Source organism: Pan paniscus, chromosome 19, assembly GCF_029289425.2.
Source record: "Pan paniscus chromosome 19, NHGRI_mPanPan1-v2.0_pri, whole genome shotgun sequence".
In the NCBI taxonomy this organism is placed as follows: domain Eukaryota; kingdom Metazoa; phylum Chordata; class Mammalia; order Primates; family Hominidae; genus Pan; species Pan paniscus.
Window position 1 is genome coordinate 92,762,179 of NC_073268.2, and position 20,385 is coordinate 92,782,563.

The 20,385-nt window shown below is 48.6% G+C and overlaps 2 protein-coding genes and 1 long non-coding RNA gene across 10 annotated transcripts in view; 2 read left to right on the top strand and 1 right to left on the bottom strand.

Annotated features, from left to right (window-relative positions):
- The window catches only part of LOC117976618 (uncharacterized), a 43,910-nt gene extending 41,500 nt beyond the window's left edge, over positions 1-2,410 (top strand). The window contains exon 3 of the long non-coding RNA XR_010110721.1: positions 1,479-2,410. This is a non-coding gene — a long non-coding RNA (uncharacterized LOC117976618). The remainder of the gene's footprint in view (positions 1-1,478) is intronic.
- JMJD6 (jumonji domain containing 6, arginine demethylase and lysine hydroxylase) lies at positions 469-14,137 on the bottom strand. Of its 3 annotated transcripts, none has more exons than XM_003818295.5 (7): positions 14,003-14,137; positions 13,121-13,509; positions 11,419-11,705; positions 9,430-9,565; positions 7,995-8,133; positions 6,365-6,492; positions 469-4,351 (listed from the first exon to the last, which is right to left on the bottom strand). In XM_003818295.5, the coding sequence occupies exons 1-7, from the start codon at positions 14,129-14,131 to the stop codon at positions 4,315-4,317; spliced, it is 1,245 nt and encodes a 414-aa protein (XP_003818343.1). In that variant the 5' UTR covers positions 14,132-14,137; the 3' UTR covers positions 469-4,314. The 3 variants fall into 3 exon arrangements, 2 of the variants coding, with proteins under 2 accessions (XP_003818343.1, XP_063455496.1); XR_004667374.3 differs by lacking the exon at positions 469-4,351 and adding an exon at positions 8,897-8,990; XM_063599426.1 differs by lacking the exons at positions 469-4,351; positions 6,365-6,492 and adding an exon at positions 8,897-8,985.
- Positions 14,138-14,399: 262 nt separating this feature from the next.
- Positions 14,400-20,247, top strand: METTL23 (methyltransferase 23, arginine). Of its 6 annotated transcripts, none has more exons than XM_057300228.2 (5): positions 14,415-14,834; positions 17,424-17,528; positions 19,345-19,582; positions 19,660-19,744; positions 19,889-20,247. In XM_057300228.2, the coding sequence occupies exons 1-5, from the start codon at positions 14,415-14,417 to the stop codon at positions 20,052-20,054; spliced, it is 1,014 nt and encodes a 337-aa protein (XP_057156211.2). In that variant the 3' UTR covers positions 20,055-20,247. The 6 variants fall into 6 exon arrangements, with proteins under 6 accessions (XP_063455497.1, XP_057156211.2, XP_008969829.1 ...); XM_008971581.4 differs by having other exon boundaries at positions 14,462-14,535; XM_063599429.1 differs by having other exon boundaries at positions 14,626-14,869.
- Positions 20,248-20,385: the final 138 nt, after the last annotated feature.

The window sequence follows — 20,385 nt, forward strand, 5'->3', positions numbered from 1 at the left end:
CAGACTGGTCTTGAACTCCTGACCTCAGGCAATCTGCCTGCCTCAGCCTCCCAAAGTGTTGGGATTACAGGCATGAGCCTCCGCGCCCAGCCAATTTTTTTTTTTTTTTTTTTTAAAGAGACAGGGTCTTTCTTTTCTTTCTTTCTTTTTTTTTTTTTTTTAAAAGAGACAGGGTCTCACTATGTTGCCCAGGCTGGAGTGCAGTGGCTATTCACAGGCATGATCATAGCTTTCTGCAGCCTCGACATCCTGGGCTCAAGTGATCCTCCTGCCTTAGCCTCTTGGGCAGCTGGGATTACAGGTGTGCATCAATGCTCCTGGCCCAGGGCCTTAATTTTGTGCTCCATCCCATTGTTTTAAAGTGTAAATACTTTTTTTTAAAGTCCTGTTCTGCTGACAAAATACATTCTGTTGACTTTCAAATGAGTAAGAAAGAAAATAAGGACAAAACAATGCCAAAAACACAACTCCAAATCATGTTGCTTTATTTAAAATGATGAACAAGTTTCACCCAAGTGAAAGTTTAAAATACCAACCCAATAGCAGATCCACAAGCTTTCATGGCAGACCCCATGGCTAGACTGACGCAGAACTAGGAGACTGCTCAGTGTTCTGACAACTCCAGGAGGCACGAGTGTGCAGAAGACAGTCCCAGTTCTTCTGTAGCATCCAGTCACTTTGGAGACAGCTGGCCAGGGCTAGCTCTCCTCCCAGGAGGTTCACTGGGGCTTAGATGACATTTCTTTTTTTTTAAAGACAGAGTCTCGGTCTGTCACCCAGGCTGGAGTGGCTTGATCTCAGCTCACTGCAACCTCTGCCTCCTGGGTTCAAGTGATTCTCCTGCCTGAGTTGACCAAGTAGCTGGGACTACAGGCATGTGCCACCACACCTGGCTAATTTTTGTATTTTTAGTAGAGACGGGGTTTCACCGTGTTGGCCAGGCTGGTCTTGAACTCCTGACCTCAAGTGATCCACCTGCCATGGCCTCCCAAAGTGCTGGGATTACAGGGGTGAGCTACGGCGCCTGGCCGAAATTTCTGAACAATGAGACAAAGTTGAGAGCCACCGCCTGGGGGTGCAAGCTCACCTAGTTTTGCTGCATAGGATGTCACATCTTGACACAAGCTAGTGGGAGGGGAGTGTGGAAGAAGCCGCCAGACTCCACTTCAAATCTACCAGCAATACCAGTACACACATCAAAAACAACTTACTCGTGGAAATACTACAGACAATCTAAAGAACCTACAGCTGGGGCATCCTTATACGCCTTCCTCCTACACAGCATTTTTTACATTTACTGCAAAAATGTTGTTCCATCCTATACTCGTCTAAAGTCCTAAATCCAAGGCTGAGTCTCTAGTAAGCTTATAAAGCATTTGCACCAGCAACCTTCCCACAGATCCTTAGTTTTGCTACTTTATGAAGAAGCTGTTACTACCTTAAGTATACATTGGTGTTAATTATGCTCTTTCATGTAGATCCGGTACACCTGCATTTAAGAAGGTCTGCACTTCCTTCTACCTGCCCTCACCAGCGGCCCTGTGAACAGCCGCACATTCACTGTCCATTAAGCTTGTGGAGTTTGTCAGGGACCTGGGCTTGTCACCGTTATCTCCAGCACCTCAAGAGCAGTGCCTGGCCCTCAAACATCTATTGAACGCTTGAATTATTAAGACATGGACAGCTGCAAGAATACAGCAAAATGTGAATGTCCCTCTTTTCAGTGGCTCTCCCCTCAAGGATGTCACCCTAAACATCCCAGTACCACTAATGGCAGAGGCATGTGTGTGAAGCATGGATTCTTCCAGCTGATGGTGAAGCCTCATCCCCAAAGACCCAGGGTCCTCCTGATGTTCTAGGTCCCCAACTCTTGTCTCTCCCACTCTGGTCCTTCCATCAGAAGTTAATAATCCAAGATCCCTTCTTCCAGGACCCAGCTCTTTGATTTTAAGATCTGCTGTCATCTTGGAGAATCATCCCTGAAAATAATCTAACGTTATCTCCTTCACTTTACTGTTGTTGGCACCATTCAATGGAGTAGCTCACGCCAGATGGGAAGAGGAGTTAACTTCTGAACAAGTGGTCTCTGGGTACCCACTCTTCCTAGTCTACCTTGGCCACCCGCCACCACTCCACTCCTTTTCCACACACGGTTTCCCCACCTTGCCCCTGCTGTGCTTACATAACGGACAGCCTGGCTAGCCCACAGAGACGGTAACGGGGGTTGGGGAATAGGGCTGCTGAATCCCTGGCCTGGCAGGAATAAACAAAGCATGTCCCAGGAGCACAGAATCTGTACTATCCAGACACTGTACTATCCAGAGCTGACTTGGACCTATCAGATATGTTATTCCCCTCATTTCTGGAATACTGTTATCAAACAGGAATCACCTTTAGCATCTGGAGAAGGAAAACTGGGTGGCTAATCTTTATTTTCTAGATTTATTATTTTTTTTGAGAGATGGGATCTCACTATGTTGCCCAGACTGGTCTTGAACTCCTGGACTCAAGCAATCCCCCTGCCTCAGCTTCCCAAAGTGCTGGGATTACAGGTGTTGAGCCACTGCACCTGGCCTTGGTGGCTAATTTTTAAAATTCAAAATTTCTGCTCCCCTATCCAGACCACTGGCAACGTGTCCTACCACGCCCCCTGGTGGCAAAGAGCCTTTTTGGGCTGTTTTTTATTTTAAACTGAAGTTTAGAGGCGTTGTTGATAGAAAACTGAAAGGAAGGTAAGGAAAAAGGGCAAGTGTGGCAGCACAGGAGCAATGCTGGGAAAAAGAAAAAAGCTTTTTGTAGATGGCAAGAAAAGTCTTTTTAAAAAGCAGGAGGAGCAACACCACTCAGATATTACTACCAAGAGATTATACATTCAGAGTTTGACTTTACTCACACCCAAACACATCCTGTGCCCACCACAGAACCAAGGGGGCTGTGGGCGTGGGGGTAAGGAGGGAGAGCAGCCCCCATGGCAAGCAGGCAGCACAGTTCTACCTACCCAGCCACATACTGGGGTTGGCATTTGAGGATGCAGAAAATTGAACTAAGACAAAAACAGAGAACCAGTCTCCTAGAGTAAAGCCACATGACCCAATGTCAGGAAACGACAGTCTGTTAATAACAGTGAGCAGAGACCTGTATTTTCCTGGTTACACCTGTTTCTAGTGGATATTTTGAGAGGCAACAGCACACAATTCTAACGCATCCACACACAGCCTCCCTGCCTGTGAACACTGCAGTGAGAGCTCCTTCCCACCTGCCTGCCAATGCCTCCAACGCTCCAGCCCAGGCAGTGCTTCCAAGTGCGCCCCATGGCCTTGACAACCCCTCTTATTAAAGTTTAGTTGAATTTAGGGACAAATTAAGGCAAGCAGGTGAATCAAGAGGGCAAGAGATGGCATCTGCCGGTCAATCCCCAAAAAGTCATCCAGTTAGTTATTTAGAAGTATCAACAGACTGCAAAGACTACAGGTGCCATCTCTGAATTTACTCCCTGTGTGTAACACAAGTCACCCACTTAACGTCTGTAGGTCAAACAAATGGGGAACGCTAATCTCAGAGTACCTCGCAAAGTGAGCACTTCTTATGGATCCCATGGTGCGGAAGAATGGAGCCTATTCATACTTTAAGTTCTGTGGTAAGAGCACATTGCACACCATTCCCACTCTATGCAAACAAAAAACCCCAATGTATCACCCCCCCACAAAAAAATACACTGTACAAAAACACCCCTGAAATTTCACAGTCTCTATGATGATGGAGAAAAAGATAAGGAATCCTAAGACAGAATGAGCAGTGGGTGATGGTGATGGTGCTGGGTCACTGCCACTGAATGCATTTGTTGGCTGATGATGACATACAGGAAGAAGGGCAGACTCCAAGTCCTTCCGACACATAATTGGCTCACAAAGTCCACTCACCACTCTCAGTCTCTGTGGTACACAGCTGGCTCTGTGGAAACTCCTTACCGACATCCGTGAGGTAACAGACACAAGACGTTACAAGGATCACACCCCGCCAGCCTTGTGGTTGACCGGCTCGGTTTTCAATGAGACAGCACAGAACCTTCTTACCCAACATCCCGTTAGCTTCAGTGTTTCACTGAGCTGGCCGAGCTGTTAAACTTCTTGATAATCTATCCTTAGGAAGCAGTAAAAACAGCATTTGACCGAAGATAGGAGCTTGGACCAGGGAAGGAATATCCAAATTCAAAGAAGACAGAGGAGAAGGTAGGAGCAGAAGACGCAAGAACTGAGTTGGGTGGCTGCCAAAAGCTTACGCTGAAAGCACCTCAGGGAGAGTCTCTTTATCTGCTCAGGGGTGAGCCCGGCCTCCACAAGTGTCCCTAATCCTGCCAAGGAAAGTACAACTGCCTGTAATCAGCACGTAGACAGCATGCTGGGTACAAAGCTGGAAGGCAATGTTAAAAGCAGGACCCCCAGGACCCCACGTGGAAGTCATGGCAGGGCTTTCTCCAGAGTTTTCTTACAGATTACAAAGTCACAGATCAAGTGCAGATATAAATCTATAAATCTATAATAATAGAAACAATTTAAAAAGGCAAGAAGAGTCTAAGTATGGCTGTGAAAGGACATCTAGGGTTGAGAAATGGACATTCCAGTTTGATAAATTCACTTGAATAAGTCACTTGAATTTCCCCATGGAATTTCAGCTAAACCACAGAGAATGGAGACTACACGATAGGAGGGGCTGTGAGTCCTGCACTTCCCCAATGCATTTAAGAAAGACTGAACTGCTGGGAGAGAAAACGTTAACAGGAATGTCACCTTCAGCAGTCAAGGACTTCAGACATTCAAAATCCTATGAACGTCAGTATTAAAACATGTATATATATATTTTAAAGACAGGGTATCACTATATTCTCCAAGCTGGTCTTGAACTCCTGAGCTCAAGTGATCCTCCTGCCTTGGCCTCCCAAAGTGCTGGGATTACAGGCTTTAGCTACGATGCCTAGCTTCAACTTCAGTATTTTACTATCTTCCAACAACCTCTCTTAACACTTCAACCAGCACATCAAAGACCTGTGGCATTTAAAGACCCTAGACAAATGCAGAGTGAACAAATTCCATTATGAGCCTGTTACATGCCCAGGTGCTTGCAAACACGTTTAAATTTTAACTTATTTAGGTCCAATCTTGTACTTGGAGACGTGATTAAGTTTTTATAAAAGCTGGGTGAGGTGGCTCATGCTTGTTGTAATAATCCTGCTGCTTTGGGAGGCTGAGGTGGGGGGATCACTTGAGGTGAGGAGTTCAAGACCAGCCTGGGCAACACAGAGAGACTTTGTCACTACTAAAAATAAAAAAATTAGCTGGCCGGGCATGGTGGCTCACATCTGTAATACCAGCACTTTGGGAGGCCAAGGTGGGCGGATCACAAGGTCAGAAGTTTGAGACAAGCCTGGCCAATATGGTGAAACCCTGTCTCTACTAAAAATAAAAAAAATTAGCTGGGCGTGGTGGCGCATGCCTGTAATCCCAGCTACTCGGGAGGCTGAGGCAGGAAAATTGCTTGAACCTGGGAGGTAGAGGTTGCAATAAGCCGAGATCGCATCACTGCACTCCAGCCTGGACAACAGAACAAGACTGTCTCAAAAAATAGAAATAAAAAAAAAATAAGCTGGGCATGGTGGGGTGAATCTGTAGTCCCAGCTACTTGGGAGGCTGAGGCAGGAGGATTGCTTGAGTTTGGAAGGTTGAGGCTGCAGTGAGCCATGATCACGCCACTGCACTCCAGCATGGGCAAGAGCGAGACCCTGTCTCAAAAAAAAAAAAAAAAAAAAAAAGAAAGATTTGATAAATCAGAGTTTTCTGCTGCTGTCTGATTTGGCTGAGCACTCAAGCAGCAACGGCAAACTGGGAGAAAAAGCAAGAGGCCACGCCTCAGGTTCTGCAGAAGATGCCGGGTGACTTTTCCAACGGCTCTCCCTACGCTGCTGGGACGACGATTCTGCGGTCCAGGATGCACAGCAGGAGTCACGCTTTCCCCCAAGACCACCATGAGGAGAAGAGCAATAAGGGAATGTTCTGGTATTCTCAAAGGAAAACATTTCCAAGATAGAAAATGGATTCAATTTTTATTAAATAATGTAAAGGGTTTTCTTGGCACTATTCACATTCTCTTGCCTTTCTGAGTAAAACAAGCCGCGTTTATCTGCATCGGTAGCAGAGGGAAAGCTACTGGAGCAAACGCTAAGTGAATGGGTTCCCGTGCCGAGGGTGTCCTCATTCTTGGGCTCTGTCAGGCCTCCCCTTGTCTGCAGGACTGGACAGGCCACCCTCCCCAGGCCCTGCCCTCGCCGCGAGCGTGTCCTTCCATACAGACAACAGCCTTGCTGGGTCACCTGGAGGAGCTGCGCTCTTTGCTGACACAGTCGTCCTGGGAGGTGGTGTCCCCGTTTCCCACCATGCTGCACGTCCTCCTCTTCTTCCTGCGGTGCACTGTCCCATCGCCCTCGGATCCAGACTCGCACTGGACACAGGAGGACAGAAAACAAGGAGTCAACCTGGATGCAACCCACTTCTTCATTAAACAAACCTCTGACCTCTGGAGACAGCACAGATATTGGTCACCTTCTCCCAGATGCAAAGCAGTCATTATGACAGCTCCACAATGTAGCCTTCATAGCCACCTCCTTGGATGTTCCTGGCTCCCTAAGAATTTCAAACTTCCCTCAGAGGCCAAGTATCCCTCCACTGTTCTCTTAACGGTGTGGTTATCTGTCTGAATAGGATACCCATTGTAAAAATCTTTTAGTCAGAATTCTGAAAGTACATTATAAGATTTCACTCTACCAACAGAGCTTGATGTATGAAAGAAGTAGGTACAGCACTGAACATTCCCAGAGCCTGTTCCCCGCCTGACGAGAAAAGACTCAATCAGTAGACTGTGTGAAAAGACAGAATTTTTTTTTTTTTTTTGAGACAAAGTCTTACTCTGTCGCCCAGGCTGGAGTGCAGTGGTATGATCTTGGCTCACTGTAGCCTTCGCCTCCTGGGTTCAAGTGATTCTCCCACCTCAGCCTCCTGAGTAGCTGGGATTACAGGTGTGCACCACCACGCCCAACTAATTTTTGTATTTTTAGTAGACATGGGATTTCATCATGTTGGCCAGGCTGGTCTTGAACTCCTCACCTCAAGTAATCTACCCACTTTGGCCTCCCAAAGTGTTGGGTTAACAGGCGTGAGCCACTGCGCCAGGCTGAGATAGAAATTTCATCTGTTAAAGTTGCAGGGCCCTCTCACCCAGTATTACTGTCAGCTTCAAGTTTAAGGTTACTGGATTTGCTGAATTTCCAGGCTTACAATTCACCATCCATGGGGGAAATTCTTCATATGAGCTTTGAGGTCAGAAGGATGAGTTTGAAATCTGACACTGCTGCTTCATCTTGAGCCATTTACTTCACTAAATCCCCAAATACCCCTGATACCTCGAGGCTATTTTAACAATTCTTAGCTGGGCGCTGTGGCTCATGCCTGTGATCCCAGCACTTTGGGAGGCTGAGACAGGTGGATCACCTGAGGTCAGGAGTTCGAGACCAGCCTGGTCAACACAGTGAAGCCCTACTGAAGTATACAGAGTTTATAGTCTCTACTAAAAATACAAAAAATTAGCTGGGTGTGGTGGCATACGCCTGTAATCCCAGCTACCAGGGAGGCTGAGGCAGGAGAATCGCTTGAACTTGGGAGGCAGAGGTTACAGTGAGCCGAGATTGCGCCATTGCACTCCAGCCTGGGCAACAAGAGCGAAACTCAGTCTCCAAACAAACAAAAATTCATGCACATGTGCGAAGCTGTAAAATGGGCAAGATACACCACTCAGCAGGAATGGTGACAACTGTGTAACCCTTAGAACAACGTGGAAAAACTTTCATATCCTTCTCCTGGATAGGAGGAGGAAGAGTCACACCTGGTTATGACTGAGTTACATGAGCCTTGGAGGCTCCAGGAGTCAGCCAGAGAGCAAGGCCTCACCTCTGAGTCGGAGTCTGACGAACTGGAGCTGGAGGAGCTGGAAGAGTCGCTGGAGCTGTCGGAAGCTATCCCTGTGGACTCCTGAAGGTCAACCGAGTCTGCCAGGACTGCCAACTCGGGGTGCTCTTGCTTCAAGATCCTGAGAGGCAAGAAGTGTTGTTCTCAGTGCACTGACAGCCATATCCACTCACAAGGACTCACTCAGAGTCAAGGCCTGTGTCTCTCAGAAACACCTGGGAATGCCAGGTGTGTCCGTTCAGAATGGATACTGTACAATGTGAGGACAAAACCCCAGGCTGGGAACAAGAGAAACCCAATACGGTGCCCATGTTTTTCTGCAAGGAAAACTATACTAACTACACACAATTTACTACCACCTGCATAAATGAGCCAGCCGTGCCACCAATACACGAGGCACAATTTTCCTTAAGTTAGTCTTAGTTTTATTCCCTTAGGACAAAAAGTTTCTCTTCCTAGTTTTACTTCCTGAACCTTTCCCAGTTGATTTTTAAAAAAATCTTTCCTTTCCACAGCACAGCACATAATGATCAGAGTTGCATTGGTTAGATTCTATTTCTAAGAGTAGAAACAATTAGATTTGTAAGAAATACGAGGTGTCAAATAACAGAGATGGTTCCCCCTCACTGGGAGCGTAAAACTGAACTGAAGAGCAGCAGCCCTCCCCTTCAGAAACCTCATCTGGCATCCACTGTATCCAGTGACAAAAGACCTGTTGTATCATAAGGCCTGCGGTGTGACCAAATCACAGCACGCAGTGGCCTACGGGGCGGGGTAAGTGGGCCTCAGATGCCCAAGAGTCCAGGGAGAACAGAAGCCACCACCCTTACTGGCCCTCTCAGCAGGGAGGCTGAGCATGGAACAAGCCAGAATCCCTCTCTTACCCCGAGAGCTGGTCCCTCCAGGTCAGGGTTGGGACACAGTGGCACGGGGTGGCTGTGGGTGGCTTGCACTGCCGCTGCCCGTGCTGTATCTGTTCTGTGGATAAACAGAGGAGCTAAGTCTCCAGGGCAGTCACCTCACTCACAAGAACTGAAGGTATTAAGTTCAAATGGGAATAATGCTTCTAGGTAAGAAAAAGAAACAACCCAAATAAAACCCAAATAAAATGATTTTAGCTAGCGCTAGCTTTGAAAAACAAAACAAAACAAAACGAGAAACAATCCCAATTATGACGTCTTGACTGAGTGGCTTGGATTCAACATGCAGAGTCTCACCCTGCCACCTCGAGGCTGGCGAACACCCTGAGGACTTGCCCTGACCTTGGCCCCTCTCTCCTCTACCCAGAGGGTCGGCAGCCCCAGCTTTGCCCAACCCTGTGTACGATCAGCACACATCACCGCAGCAGTGGACTAGCCATTTTATCTCTGGGGTCGAAATTGAAACCAAGCAGAAATAAGAAAAAAATGACTCTCACCTATACCATTTCCTTGATAACTTTGGTCTCCCTCTTACCGTCTTGTGCCATACCACAGGGAAGTTGGTGCTGCTGGCAAAATTTTGGGTGATGGCGATAGTAGTGTCGAGATTGAGGACAACATGCCACCAGCCTCCTGAAATCCAACAAATAAACAGTTAAACAGGGTTTGATCCTATACCTAATTACTGTATAACACACACACCAGAAATTGGGAACTCCTATCCATAAGGGAGAGCCTACAGAGACATGATACAGGGTAGTAAACGTTCCTTCTGATTCAGGGATTGCAAACAACTTGTTTGTGTAAATCAAGTTTTATCGGAGCACAGCCATGCCCACCTGGTGACGGATTGTCTAGGGCTGCTTTCCAGCTACAAGGCCAGAGTTGAGCAGTTGTGACAGTCTGGCTTACCTAAAATATTGACTCCCCGGCCCTTTATAGAAAAAGTTTGTTTACTCCTGTTAATCCAAAGCTATGACCAAAAGTGCAAAAGCATAAAGTTCTTCAGCCTCTAGGAAGAGGACACCTGCTTTAAATACGCTTACCTTACTTTCCTTCACTTATCAAAGCGCAGTTGTCTGGTGTGGGGCTTCCTGACTCAACCCGGACAGTGCTATACTGCATCAAAAACCCAATTTAGGCTGGGCTTGGTGGTTCACACCTACAATCCCAGCACTTTAGGAGGCTGAGGCAGGAGGCTTGTTTGAACCAAGGAGGCCAGCCTGGGTAACAGTGAGACCTCCAACTCAATTTACAGAATTAAACCCTGGCCTGGGGTGGTGGCTCACGCCTGTAATTTTAGCACTTTGGGAGGCTGAGATGGGTGGGTTGCCTGAGCTCAAGAGTTCAAGACCAGCCTGGGCAACACGATGAAACCCCGTCTCTACTAAAATACAAAAAATTAGCTGGGTGTGGCGGCATTGCCTGTATTCCCAGCTACTTGGGAGGCTGAGACAAGAGAATCGCTTGAACCTGGGAGGAGGAGGTTGTAGTGGGCTGAGATTGTGCCATTGCGCTCCAGCCTGGGTGACAGAGCGAGACTCGGTCTCCAAAAAAAAAAAAAAATTAAACCCCAATTTACAGAAACACAAACAAGCCGCTACACATATACAAAGACAATAGGTAACTACTGCAGACAAAGAAAAGTTGTATCTTTACATACAATTTTTTTTTTTTTTTGAAATGGAGTTTTGCTCTGTCACCCAGGCTGGAGTGCAGTGACACAATCTCAGCTCACTGCAGCCTCCTCTTCCGGGTTCAAGTGATTCTCCTGCCTCAGCCTCCTGAGTAGCTGGGATTACAGGCACCCGCCACCACGCCTGATTAATTTTTGTATTATTAGTAGAGACAGGGTTTCACCATGTTGGCCAGGCTGATCTTGAACTCCCGACCTCAAGTGATCCACCCACTTCGGCCTCCCAAAGTGCTGATATTACAGGTGTGAGCCACCGCACCCGGCCTGCATACAGTTTATCAGGTTTTATAGCCGTATAAAATGTGAACAAGAGCTCCCAAAGTATGTAACACTATAGCTACATGTTACTGTCAGAGGTGAGTACCAGTTCATTTACCAGGCAGCATCCAAAGGATTTTTTGGACTCACTCTCTAACAGTTCTGCTCCAAAATGACAAAATATTGAAATCAAAGAATGTACTTTCTTTTTTTTTTTTTGAGATGGAGTCTCGCTCTGTCGCCCGGGCTGGAGTGCAGTGGCACGATCTAGACTCACTGCAACCTTTGCCACCTGGGTTCACGCCATTCTCCTGCCTCAGCCTCCCGAGTGGCTGGGACTACAGGCGCCCACCACCACGCCCGGCTAATTTTTTTGTATTTTTAGTAGAGACGGGGTTTCACCGTGTTAGCGAGGATGGTCTCGATCTCCTGACCTCGTGATCTGCCCGCCTCAGCCTCCCAAAGTGCCAGGATTACAGGCATGAACCACCGCACCCAGCAAAGAATGTACTTTCTTCCAGTTCATCTATACCTGGTACAAAGACAGTCTCTCCTGGTTTTTGTAAGATTTCCAGGGGTTTGAATTCAGGTGGCCAGGTTGGAAGCTGTGTCCGGGGATAAATAACATTAAACCAGGTAATAGCTTCGTCTTGCTGGTTCCCTCCTTCGTCTCGGGTCACTTTGATGAGTTCCCTGGGAGTGCTGGTAGGAAACAGGCACCAGCGCTTGTGGCCCTGAACTAAGGCATTCCAGGCACTGGTTCCCAGAGGGTCGATGTGAATCCCAGTTCCGGAGCGTGGTGGCCCCATCACAAACCACCTACAGAATGGAGATATCCAAGATGTGAAGTGTAATTTACTTACACACACACCACACAAAACAATAAGTTTTTAGTTTTTCTTTGAGAGTCTTGCTCTATCACCCAGGCTGGAATGCAGTGGCGTGATCTTGGCTGACAGTAACCTCTGCTTCCCCAGGTTCATGTGATTCTCCTGCCTTAGCCTCCTGAGTAGCTGGGATTACCGACGCACACCACCACACCTGGCTAATTTTTGTATTTTCAGTAGAGACAGGGTTTCACCATGTTGCCTAGGCTGATCTCGAACTCCTGGCCTCAAGTGATCACCTGCCTCGGCCTCCCAAAGTGCTGGAATAACAGGCTTGAGCCACCGCACCTGGCCAGGTTTTAATTTTATGTGATATATCATCTTTATTTCAGAGATTATATAAATTCTGGTACACAGAAACACTGAGTGCATTGTTCATGGACTGATTCCTAACAAAATAAGAAAAATCAGCTGGGGCGGTAGCTCACGCCTGTAATCCCAGCACTTTGGGAGGCGGAGGTGGGTGCATCACCTGAGGTCAGGAGTTCAAGACCAGCCTGACCAATACGGTGAAACCCCCATCTCTACTGAAAATACAAAAATTAGCCGGGTGTGGTGGTGGGCACCTGTAATCCCAGCTACTCAGGAGGCTGAGACAGGAGGATTGCTTGAACCCGGGAGGCGGAGGCTGCAGTGAGCTGAGATTGCGCCACTGCACTCCAGCCTGGGCGACAGAGGGAGACTCCATCTCAATGAAGAAAAAAAAAAAGAAAAAAAAAGAAAAATCACTAATGTGGTTTATTGCTGGACTTTATTAAAACCTCCCTTAGAGATCAGTGCTTCAACCTTAGCTGCACATTTAAGTCACCTGAAGAGCTTTCAGAAATTCTGATGCGCAGGCATCACCCGAATTAAATCAGTCTCCCCAGTAGGGCCCAGGCAGGCCTCAGGAGCCCCCTAAGTGAGTTCAATGTACAGCCGAGGGAGTACTCACTGTTTCGAAAAAAGATTAGCAACTGAACTCAGCGAGCAAATGCTGTTGTAGATAAGATTTTAACCACAGGCCGGGCGCGGTGGCTCACATCTGCAATCGCAGCACTTTGGGAGGCCGAGGCGGGCAGATCACCTGAAGTCGGGAGTTCGAGACCAGCCTGACCAACATGGTGAAACCCCGTCTCTACTAAAAATACAAAATTAGCTGGGTGTGGTGGCGCATGCCTGTAATCCCAGTTACTCAGGAGGCTGAGGCAGGAGAAGCGCTTGAACTCGGGAGATGGAAGTTGCTGTGAGCCGAGATCGCACCACGGCACTGCAGCCTGGGCTACAAGAGTGACGCTCTGTCTCAAAAAAAAAAAAAAAAGAAAGAAAGAAAAGGATTTTAACCACTTAGCTGCAGAATACTTTTACCTGTAGGGGGGCCTGCGCTTCTCCCCAGCATACTGGAAAAGGTCATCAGTGAAAAACTTTGGCACCTTGTAGTCTTCCAAAAGTTTCCTTCTTTTAGGGTGTTCACCATAGCTGCTGTCAAAGATGTAAAGGGGACTATCATCTCGAGTGCTCTCCATGTACTCGATGTAGTATTTCATCTTCATCTTCACTGAGTAGCCATCGTTATCCTCACCACACTTGAACTTCTGGTTCCGATATTTCCTTTTTAGGCGCTCCAGAGTCCATTTCTCCTGCGCAGACCAGCCCTCTTGCGCATTCAACAAAACCACGGGCTTGTAAGGTCTTTCATACCGCTCCACAAATTCTTCCACAGACAGCTGTAAAGCATCTGCCCTTTCCACGTTATCCTGAGGGAATTAAAAAAGACCTGTCCAGTTAAAAAAAAAAAAAAAAAGTCCAGTGGCAGATAAGGGTGTCCCCAAGGCCAACTGGTAATGACAAACCGAAGGAAGTTGACTCTCGTCTGGCTCCTCCGGGGTGGGGGCAGGGCGCGTGCGTGAGGCCACGTCGTTCCTAGAGCCACCCCCCATGAGCCTTGACAGCCAGGTCCCCTAGGGGACCCGCCGCCCAAAGGAGTCAGGGACGACGGGCCTTCTAGTTGAGAGCGCCACGGGCGTGGGACTCCCGTCGTCCGCCAGAGCAGACGGGCGGCCACAGCACGGGAGGAAGCAGGCCCGCCCCGGAATCCGCGCCTCGGGGACCCCAAACTCCGCGGGGTGCGGGTGAGCCTCTACGAGGTCCCGGGCGCTCGGGGCGAGGGCAGCCTCGGGCCCAGAGAAAAGTGCGCAGCGGCTGGAGGTGCCGATGCCCGGCCTGGCCACCCCCGACCGACCCGCTCACCGCCACGGCCGCCGGGCTCAGCGAGAAGCTCTCGTAGTAGTTGTGCCGGGTCCAATCCAGCGAGTCCTTGAGCTCCGGCCGCGCACTCCGCTTGGCCTCGCGGATGCGCTTCTTGCTCTTGTGGTTCATTCTGCGGGGTCGCCAGCTGGTTCCGCTACGACCTCGGCGCAGCCCGCTTCCTGACACTAACGCACCCCTCCCCGGCCTGGGCGGCGGCGACGGCGGCACCCAAACGCCCTTCGCTCAGTCCCCGCGCCTTTAAAGTCGCCTTCCAGAAAATTCACTCCCCAGCCACCTCCCGAGCCTCGGGTTGGGCAAGCGGCCGCCGTCTTCCCCGCCCCGACGCCTCTCGCGGTTTTCCATTGGCTTCGGCTCCCCTGGGGTACGCCTTCACACACGGCGGGCCTCCGCCATGTTGGGAAGGTCACGTCGGCTGCGTCACCGCCCCGCCCCGCCCCTCCCCTCCCCTCCCGCGCTGCCGCTGTGCCCATCACTTCCGGTCGCGCCAGCCGCCCGTTGCCAGTTCTGCGCGTGTGAGTCTCTTTCGCCTTGCTCCGGGCTTTCTTCCCTCGCAGCGCGGCAGGGTTATCACCAGATCTGGGCTTTCCCCTTCTTGCCGTCAGGTGCTACGGCCACGTGGCCCGCGGCTTCCCGCTCGCGCAGTCTGGCAGCCCGGAGCCTTCCGCGGTCCCCCGCCCGCCCGGGGCCCAACGACGCCCCACTGGGCGAGCACGATTTCCGAGGACAGGGGGTCCGGGCCCAGCGCTTTCGATTCTCGGAGGAGCCGGGCCCGGGGGCCGACGGGGCTGTCCTGGAGGTCCACGTCCCGCAGGTGCGTGCAGCAGCACCCGCCAGGAGGCGCCTGAGGTCAGGAGCGGATCTCGGCTGACTTGGCTGGGTTCCTGAGGGACCGGGGGTGCGGACGCTCAGCTGCGCAGCTTCTTGCTTTAGGTTGACCCCCGGAGCAAAAACGTCGGATATGAAGCCCTTCGGTGCATTAAATGTCTCTCAGTAAGAATTTTGGAGACCCTGCCAAGAAGTGACCCTGGTCACTATGTTGGTCAGGCTGGTCTCGAACTGTAAGCTTAAGTGATCCTCCTGCCTCGGCCTCCCAAAGTGCTAGGATTACAGGCATGAGGCACTGCGCCGGGCCGGCTTTCTCCACATCGAATCTTTCCTGCCAGGAAAGTGACATTCTTGACTGACCTCTAATGCTTCTTTTGATCTTGTCCAAGGGTTTCTTGATTCATCCTTCTCTCTCACTTTTGTGTGAGTTTTGGGATCAGGGTTTCCAGTTTTATTTGGTGCCCAAAGTGTTTCTTGGGTTGGACCTCGCTTCTTCCTCTAAGCTCACAGCTACAACAAAACTCTCCATAATAATTCTTTTTCTTTTCTTTTTTTTGAGACACTGTCTCGCTCTGGCGCCCAGGCTGGAGCGCAGTGGCGCGATCACAGCTCACTGCAACCTCCAACTCCCGGATTCAAGTGATCCTCCCGCCTGCCTAAGTGCTGGGATTGCAGGAGTGAGCCACCATGCCCTGCCTGTCTTCGGTTTTTCAAAGCACTTTCACGTTGCAGTATTTCATTTGGTTTTAACACCAGCCTGTGAGGCATGTCCCATGCTAAAGAAACAGCTTTAGAGAAGTTAAATGGGAGGCGGAGGCGGGAGGATCGCTTGGGACCAGGAGTTCGAGACCAGCCTGGGCAATATAGTGATACTACGTCTCTACAAAAAGTAGAAAAATTAGGCATCATGGCTTGTGCCTGTAGCCCCAGCTACTCCGGAGGGTGAGGTGGGAGGATTGCTTGAGCCCGAGAGGTCGAGGCTGCTGTGAGCTATGATCAGGCCACTGCACTCAGGCATGAGCAACAGAGCAAGACCTTGTCAAAAAGAAAAAAAAAAAAAAAAGACTGGAGTGGAGGCTATTTCTGATTGTTTCCAAACAGCTTCACTTTTTTTTGTTTTTGACCCGGACGCTCGCTCTGTTGCCCAGGCTGGAGTGCAGTGGTGGGCTAACTGCAACCTCAACCTCTGGGCTCAAGTGATCCTCCCACCTCAGCGTTTCAAGTAACTGAGACTACAGGCATTGGCCACCACACCCAATCTGGCTTCACGGATTTGTTTTTTTTTTTGTTTTTTTTGTTTTTTTTTTTTGAGATGGAGTCTCGCTCTGTCACCCAGACTGGAGTGCAGTGGCACAATCTCAGCTCACTGCAACCTCCGCCTCGCGGGTTCAAGTGATTCTCCTGCCTCAGCCTCCCAAGTAGCTGGGATTACAGGCGCCCACCACCATGCCTGGCTAATTTTTGTATTTTTAGTAGAGACGGGGTTTTGCCATGTTGGCCAAGCTGATCTTGAACTCCTGACCTCAGGTGATGCACCCGTCTCGGCCTACGAAAGTGCTGGGATTACAGGTGTAAGCCACCGCTCCCGGCTGGCTTCACGTTTAAATACACTTGCATTTCTTCCTAAATGTAGGGAGTGATGATATTGCCTGTGAGAATAGAAGCCTCTTTCCTTTTTTTTTTTTTTTTTTTTTTTGGAGTTGGAGTCTTGCTCTGTCGCCCAGGCTGGAGTGCAGTCGCGAGATCTCTGCTCACTGCAAGCTCTGCCTCCCGGGTTCACGCCATTTTCCTGTCTCAGCCTCCGGAGTAGCTGGGACTACAGGTGCCCACCACCATGTCCGGCTAATTTTTTTGTATTTTTAGTGGAGTAGAGACGGGGTTTCACCGCGTTAGCCAGGATGGTCTCGATCTCCTGACCTGATGATCCACCCACCTCGGCCTCCCAAAGTGCTGGGATTACAGGCGTGACCCACCGCGCCCAGCCATTTTTTTTTGAAACGTAGTCTCACTATGTTGCCCAGGCTGGAGTGCAGTGGCGCAATCTCGGCTCGCTGCAACCTCCGCCTCCCGTGTTCAAGCGATTTTCCCGCCTCAGCTGGGATTACAGGCAGGTGCCACCATGCCCGGCTAATTTTTTGTGTTTTTAGTAGAGACAGGGGTTTCACCATGTTAGCCAGGCTGGTCTCAAACTCCTGACCTCAGGTGATCCGCCCGCCTCAGCCTCCCAAAGTGCTGGGATGACAGGCCTGAGTCACCGTGTCCGGCCCCTGACTAGAAATATCTTATTTGCTTGCTCGTTCCCTCTCTACAGTAGGATATGTGCTCAGGGAGAGCTACATCCCCAGTCTAAGAATGATCCCTGATACTGTGACACTAGAAGCACTTGTTGAATAAACAGTGCTATCAAGAGTTTCTATCACATTGCATTGCAGTTTTATATCCCCAAAGGTCGTGGATTGGTGAACAGGGCTGCCATTTTTGTAATGGATGCCAATGCCTGACAGAAATTGCTGTATGAATGATTCCAACTTCCAGCAGCTAAATTATTTATGGCACACAAAAACATTCTTTTCAGGTCCTGCATCTCCAGTATGGAATGTATGTTTGGCCCTGTGCTGTGGTCCTGGCCCAGTACCTTTGGTTTCACAGAAGATCTCTGCCAGGCAAGGCCATCTTAGAGGTACGAATGCCCCTGAAGTTTCCAGAGTTCTAGGTTATGTTCAGATGTGTTAAGTTGACATGTGTATATTGCTTGTTTTTAGCTTTTGTTAAATATTTTTAAATCGGGTAATTTAGCTAGTTTGTAAGGTCTGTGAGCTAAGAATGTTTTGTTTTTGTCTTAAGGTACAGAGATTATCCTGCAACTTTTTTTCATTTAAAAAGTGGTTTTTTGGCTGGGCATGGTGGCTCACGCCTGTAATCCCAGCATTTTGGGAGGCTGAGGCGGGTGCATCATTTGAGGTCAGGAGTTCAAGACCAGCCTGGCCAATGTGGTGAAACCCCATCTCTACTAAAAATACAAAAAGTAGCCGGGCCTGGTGGTGCACGCCTGTAATCCCAGCTACTCGGGAGGCTGAAACAGGAGAATTGCTTGAACCCTGGAGGCGGAGGTTACAGTGAGCAAAGATCGCACCATTGCCCTCCAGCCTGGGCAACAGAGCGAGACTCCATCTCAAAAAAAAAAAAAAAGTGGTTTTTTAAAGAAGATACTGGGTGTGATGGCTCACACCTGTAATCCCAGTACTTTGGAAGGTCGAGGTGGGAAGATGACTTGAGCCCAGGAGTTTGATACCAGCCTGGTCAACATAGTGAGACCCTGTCTCTAAGAAAAAAGAAAAAAGTGTGACAGAGATGATAGGTGGACCACAAAGCCTAAAATATTGACTCTCTAGCCCTTTAGTTTGCTGACCGCTATTCTAGATGAAGCCCCTGAACTGCCTTCCACGGCCGTGGCAGTCTTTAAGGCCATTGTTTTAGGTGTCCCAGCAGTGTCATGCAGCCTTTTTATATTCAGGTTGCTGTAACAAAATACCATAAACTGGGTGGCTTACAAATAACAGAAATTTATGTCTCTGGCTGGGCGCTGTGGCTCATGCCTGTAATCCCAGCACTTTGGGAGGCCAAGGCGGGCGGATTGCCTGAGGTCAGGAGTTCAAGACCAGCCTGGCCAACATGGTGAAACCCCGTCTCTACTATAAATAGAAAAAATTGGCTGGGCGTGGTGGCTCATGCCTGTAATCCCAGCACTTTGGGAGGCCGAGGCGGGCAGATCACGAGGTCAGGAGATCGAGACCATCCTGGCTAACACGGTGAAACCCCGTCTCTACTAAAAATACAAAAAAAATTAGCCGGGCCTGGTGGCGGGCGCCTGTAGTCCCAGCTACTCGGGAGGCTGAGGCAGGAGAATGGCGGGTGAACCCGGGAGGCGGAGCTTGCAGTGAGCCGAGATCACACCACTGCACTCCAGCCTGGGCGACAGAGCGAGACTCCATCTCAAAAAAAAAAAAAAAGATAAAATTAGCCAGGCCTGGTGGCACATGCCTGTAGTCCCAGCTACTCAGGAGGCTGAGGTAGGAGAATCACTGGAACCCGGGAAGCGAGGTTTCAGTGAGCCGATATTGCACCACTGCACTCCAGCCTGGGGAACAGAGCAAGACTCTGTCTCAAAAAAATAAAACAAAACTGAAAATCATGGCAGAGGAATCAAGTGCCCCAAAACTACTTCTGTGTGCATAGCAATTAACTGCCAGTTACGATACATGGCCCTTTAATATTGAAATTGAAGGTTAAGCTTTTACCTTTTAGCAGAGTAGATTCATAAGGAATGTACTTTTGTCATGTTTATAGTAATGTTCAGTTACGGTACATTTTACACAAACCCAGAAAGACTGACTATGCTTATTTAAAAATGCAAGAATATAATGAAAAAGTACTAAGATTCCCAATTATTTGCAGTTCCAAGTATAATTGTGAAATGCCATCTTTCATAACATTAGATTGGAGCTGGAGTGAGCCTTCCAGGAATTTTGGCTGCCAAATGTGGTGCACAAGTAATACTGTCAGACAGCTCAGAACTGCCTCACTGTCTGGAAGTCTGTCGGCAAAGCTGCCAAATGAATAACCTGCCACATCTGCAGGTGGTAGGACTAACATGGGGTCATGTATCTTGGGATCTTCTGGCTCTACCACCACAAGATATTATCCTTGCATCTGATGTGTTCTTTGAACCAGAAGGTAAGCTTTTTTGGCTCAATAGTACATTTGGCCAGTGATGCTATATGAAAGTCTATTCATAAATCCTTTCTCCTCAGATTTTGAAGACATTTTGGCTACAATATATTTTTTGATGCACAAGAACCCCAAGGTCCAATTGTGGTCTACTTATCAAGTTAGGAGGCAAGTATGGATAACCCTTACTTTTTGTATGTAACTTAAGCCTTACTCTACCCTACCCATGCGATACATAATTTAAGAATAGAATATATCTGAAGCAAAACAGAAAAGGCATGACTTTAAAAGAACAACTTTTTTTTTTTTAAGTGCTGACTGGTCACTTGAAGCTTTACTCTACAAATGGGATATGAAATGTGTCCACATTCCTCTTGAGTCTTTTGATGCAGACAAAGAAGATATAGCAGAATCTACCCTTCCAGGAAGACATACAGTTGAAATGCTGGTCATTTCCTTTGCAAAGGACAGTCTCTGAATTATACCTACAACCTGTTCTGGGACAGTGTCAATACTGATGAGCAACCTGGCACACAACTATGAGCAGACCACTTCAGCTTGAGAATGCAGTGGGTCTGAAGATGGTCAAGTCTGTTTGCCTTAGATTTTGGTGTCACCTAGACAACACTTAAAGTCATATGAAACAAAAATTAAAATACGTATTACAAGTACTTGGATTGTTCCTTAGTCATTAAATAGGATATAAATTAGGTTGAGAAGGGGGTATCACAACCTCAAGAAAAGTGCCACTTAAAGCATTGCTTTTAGGCGTTCAACTGGCATTTCCACTTTAACTTAGGAAATGATAG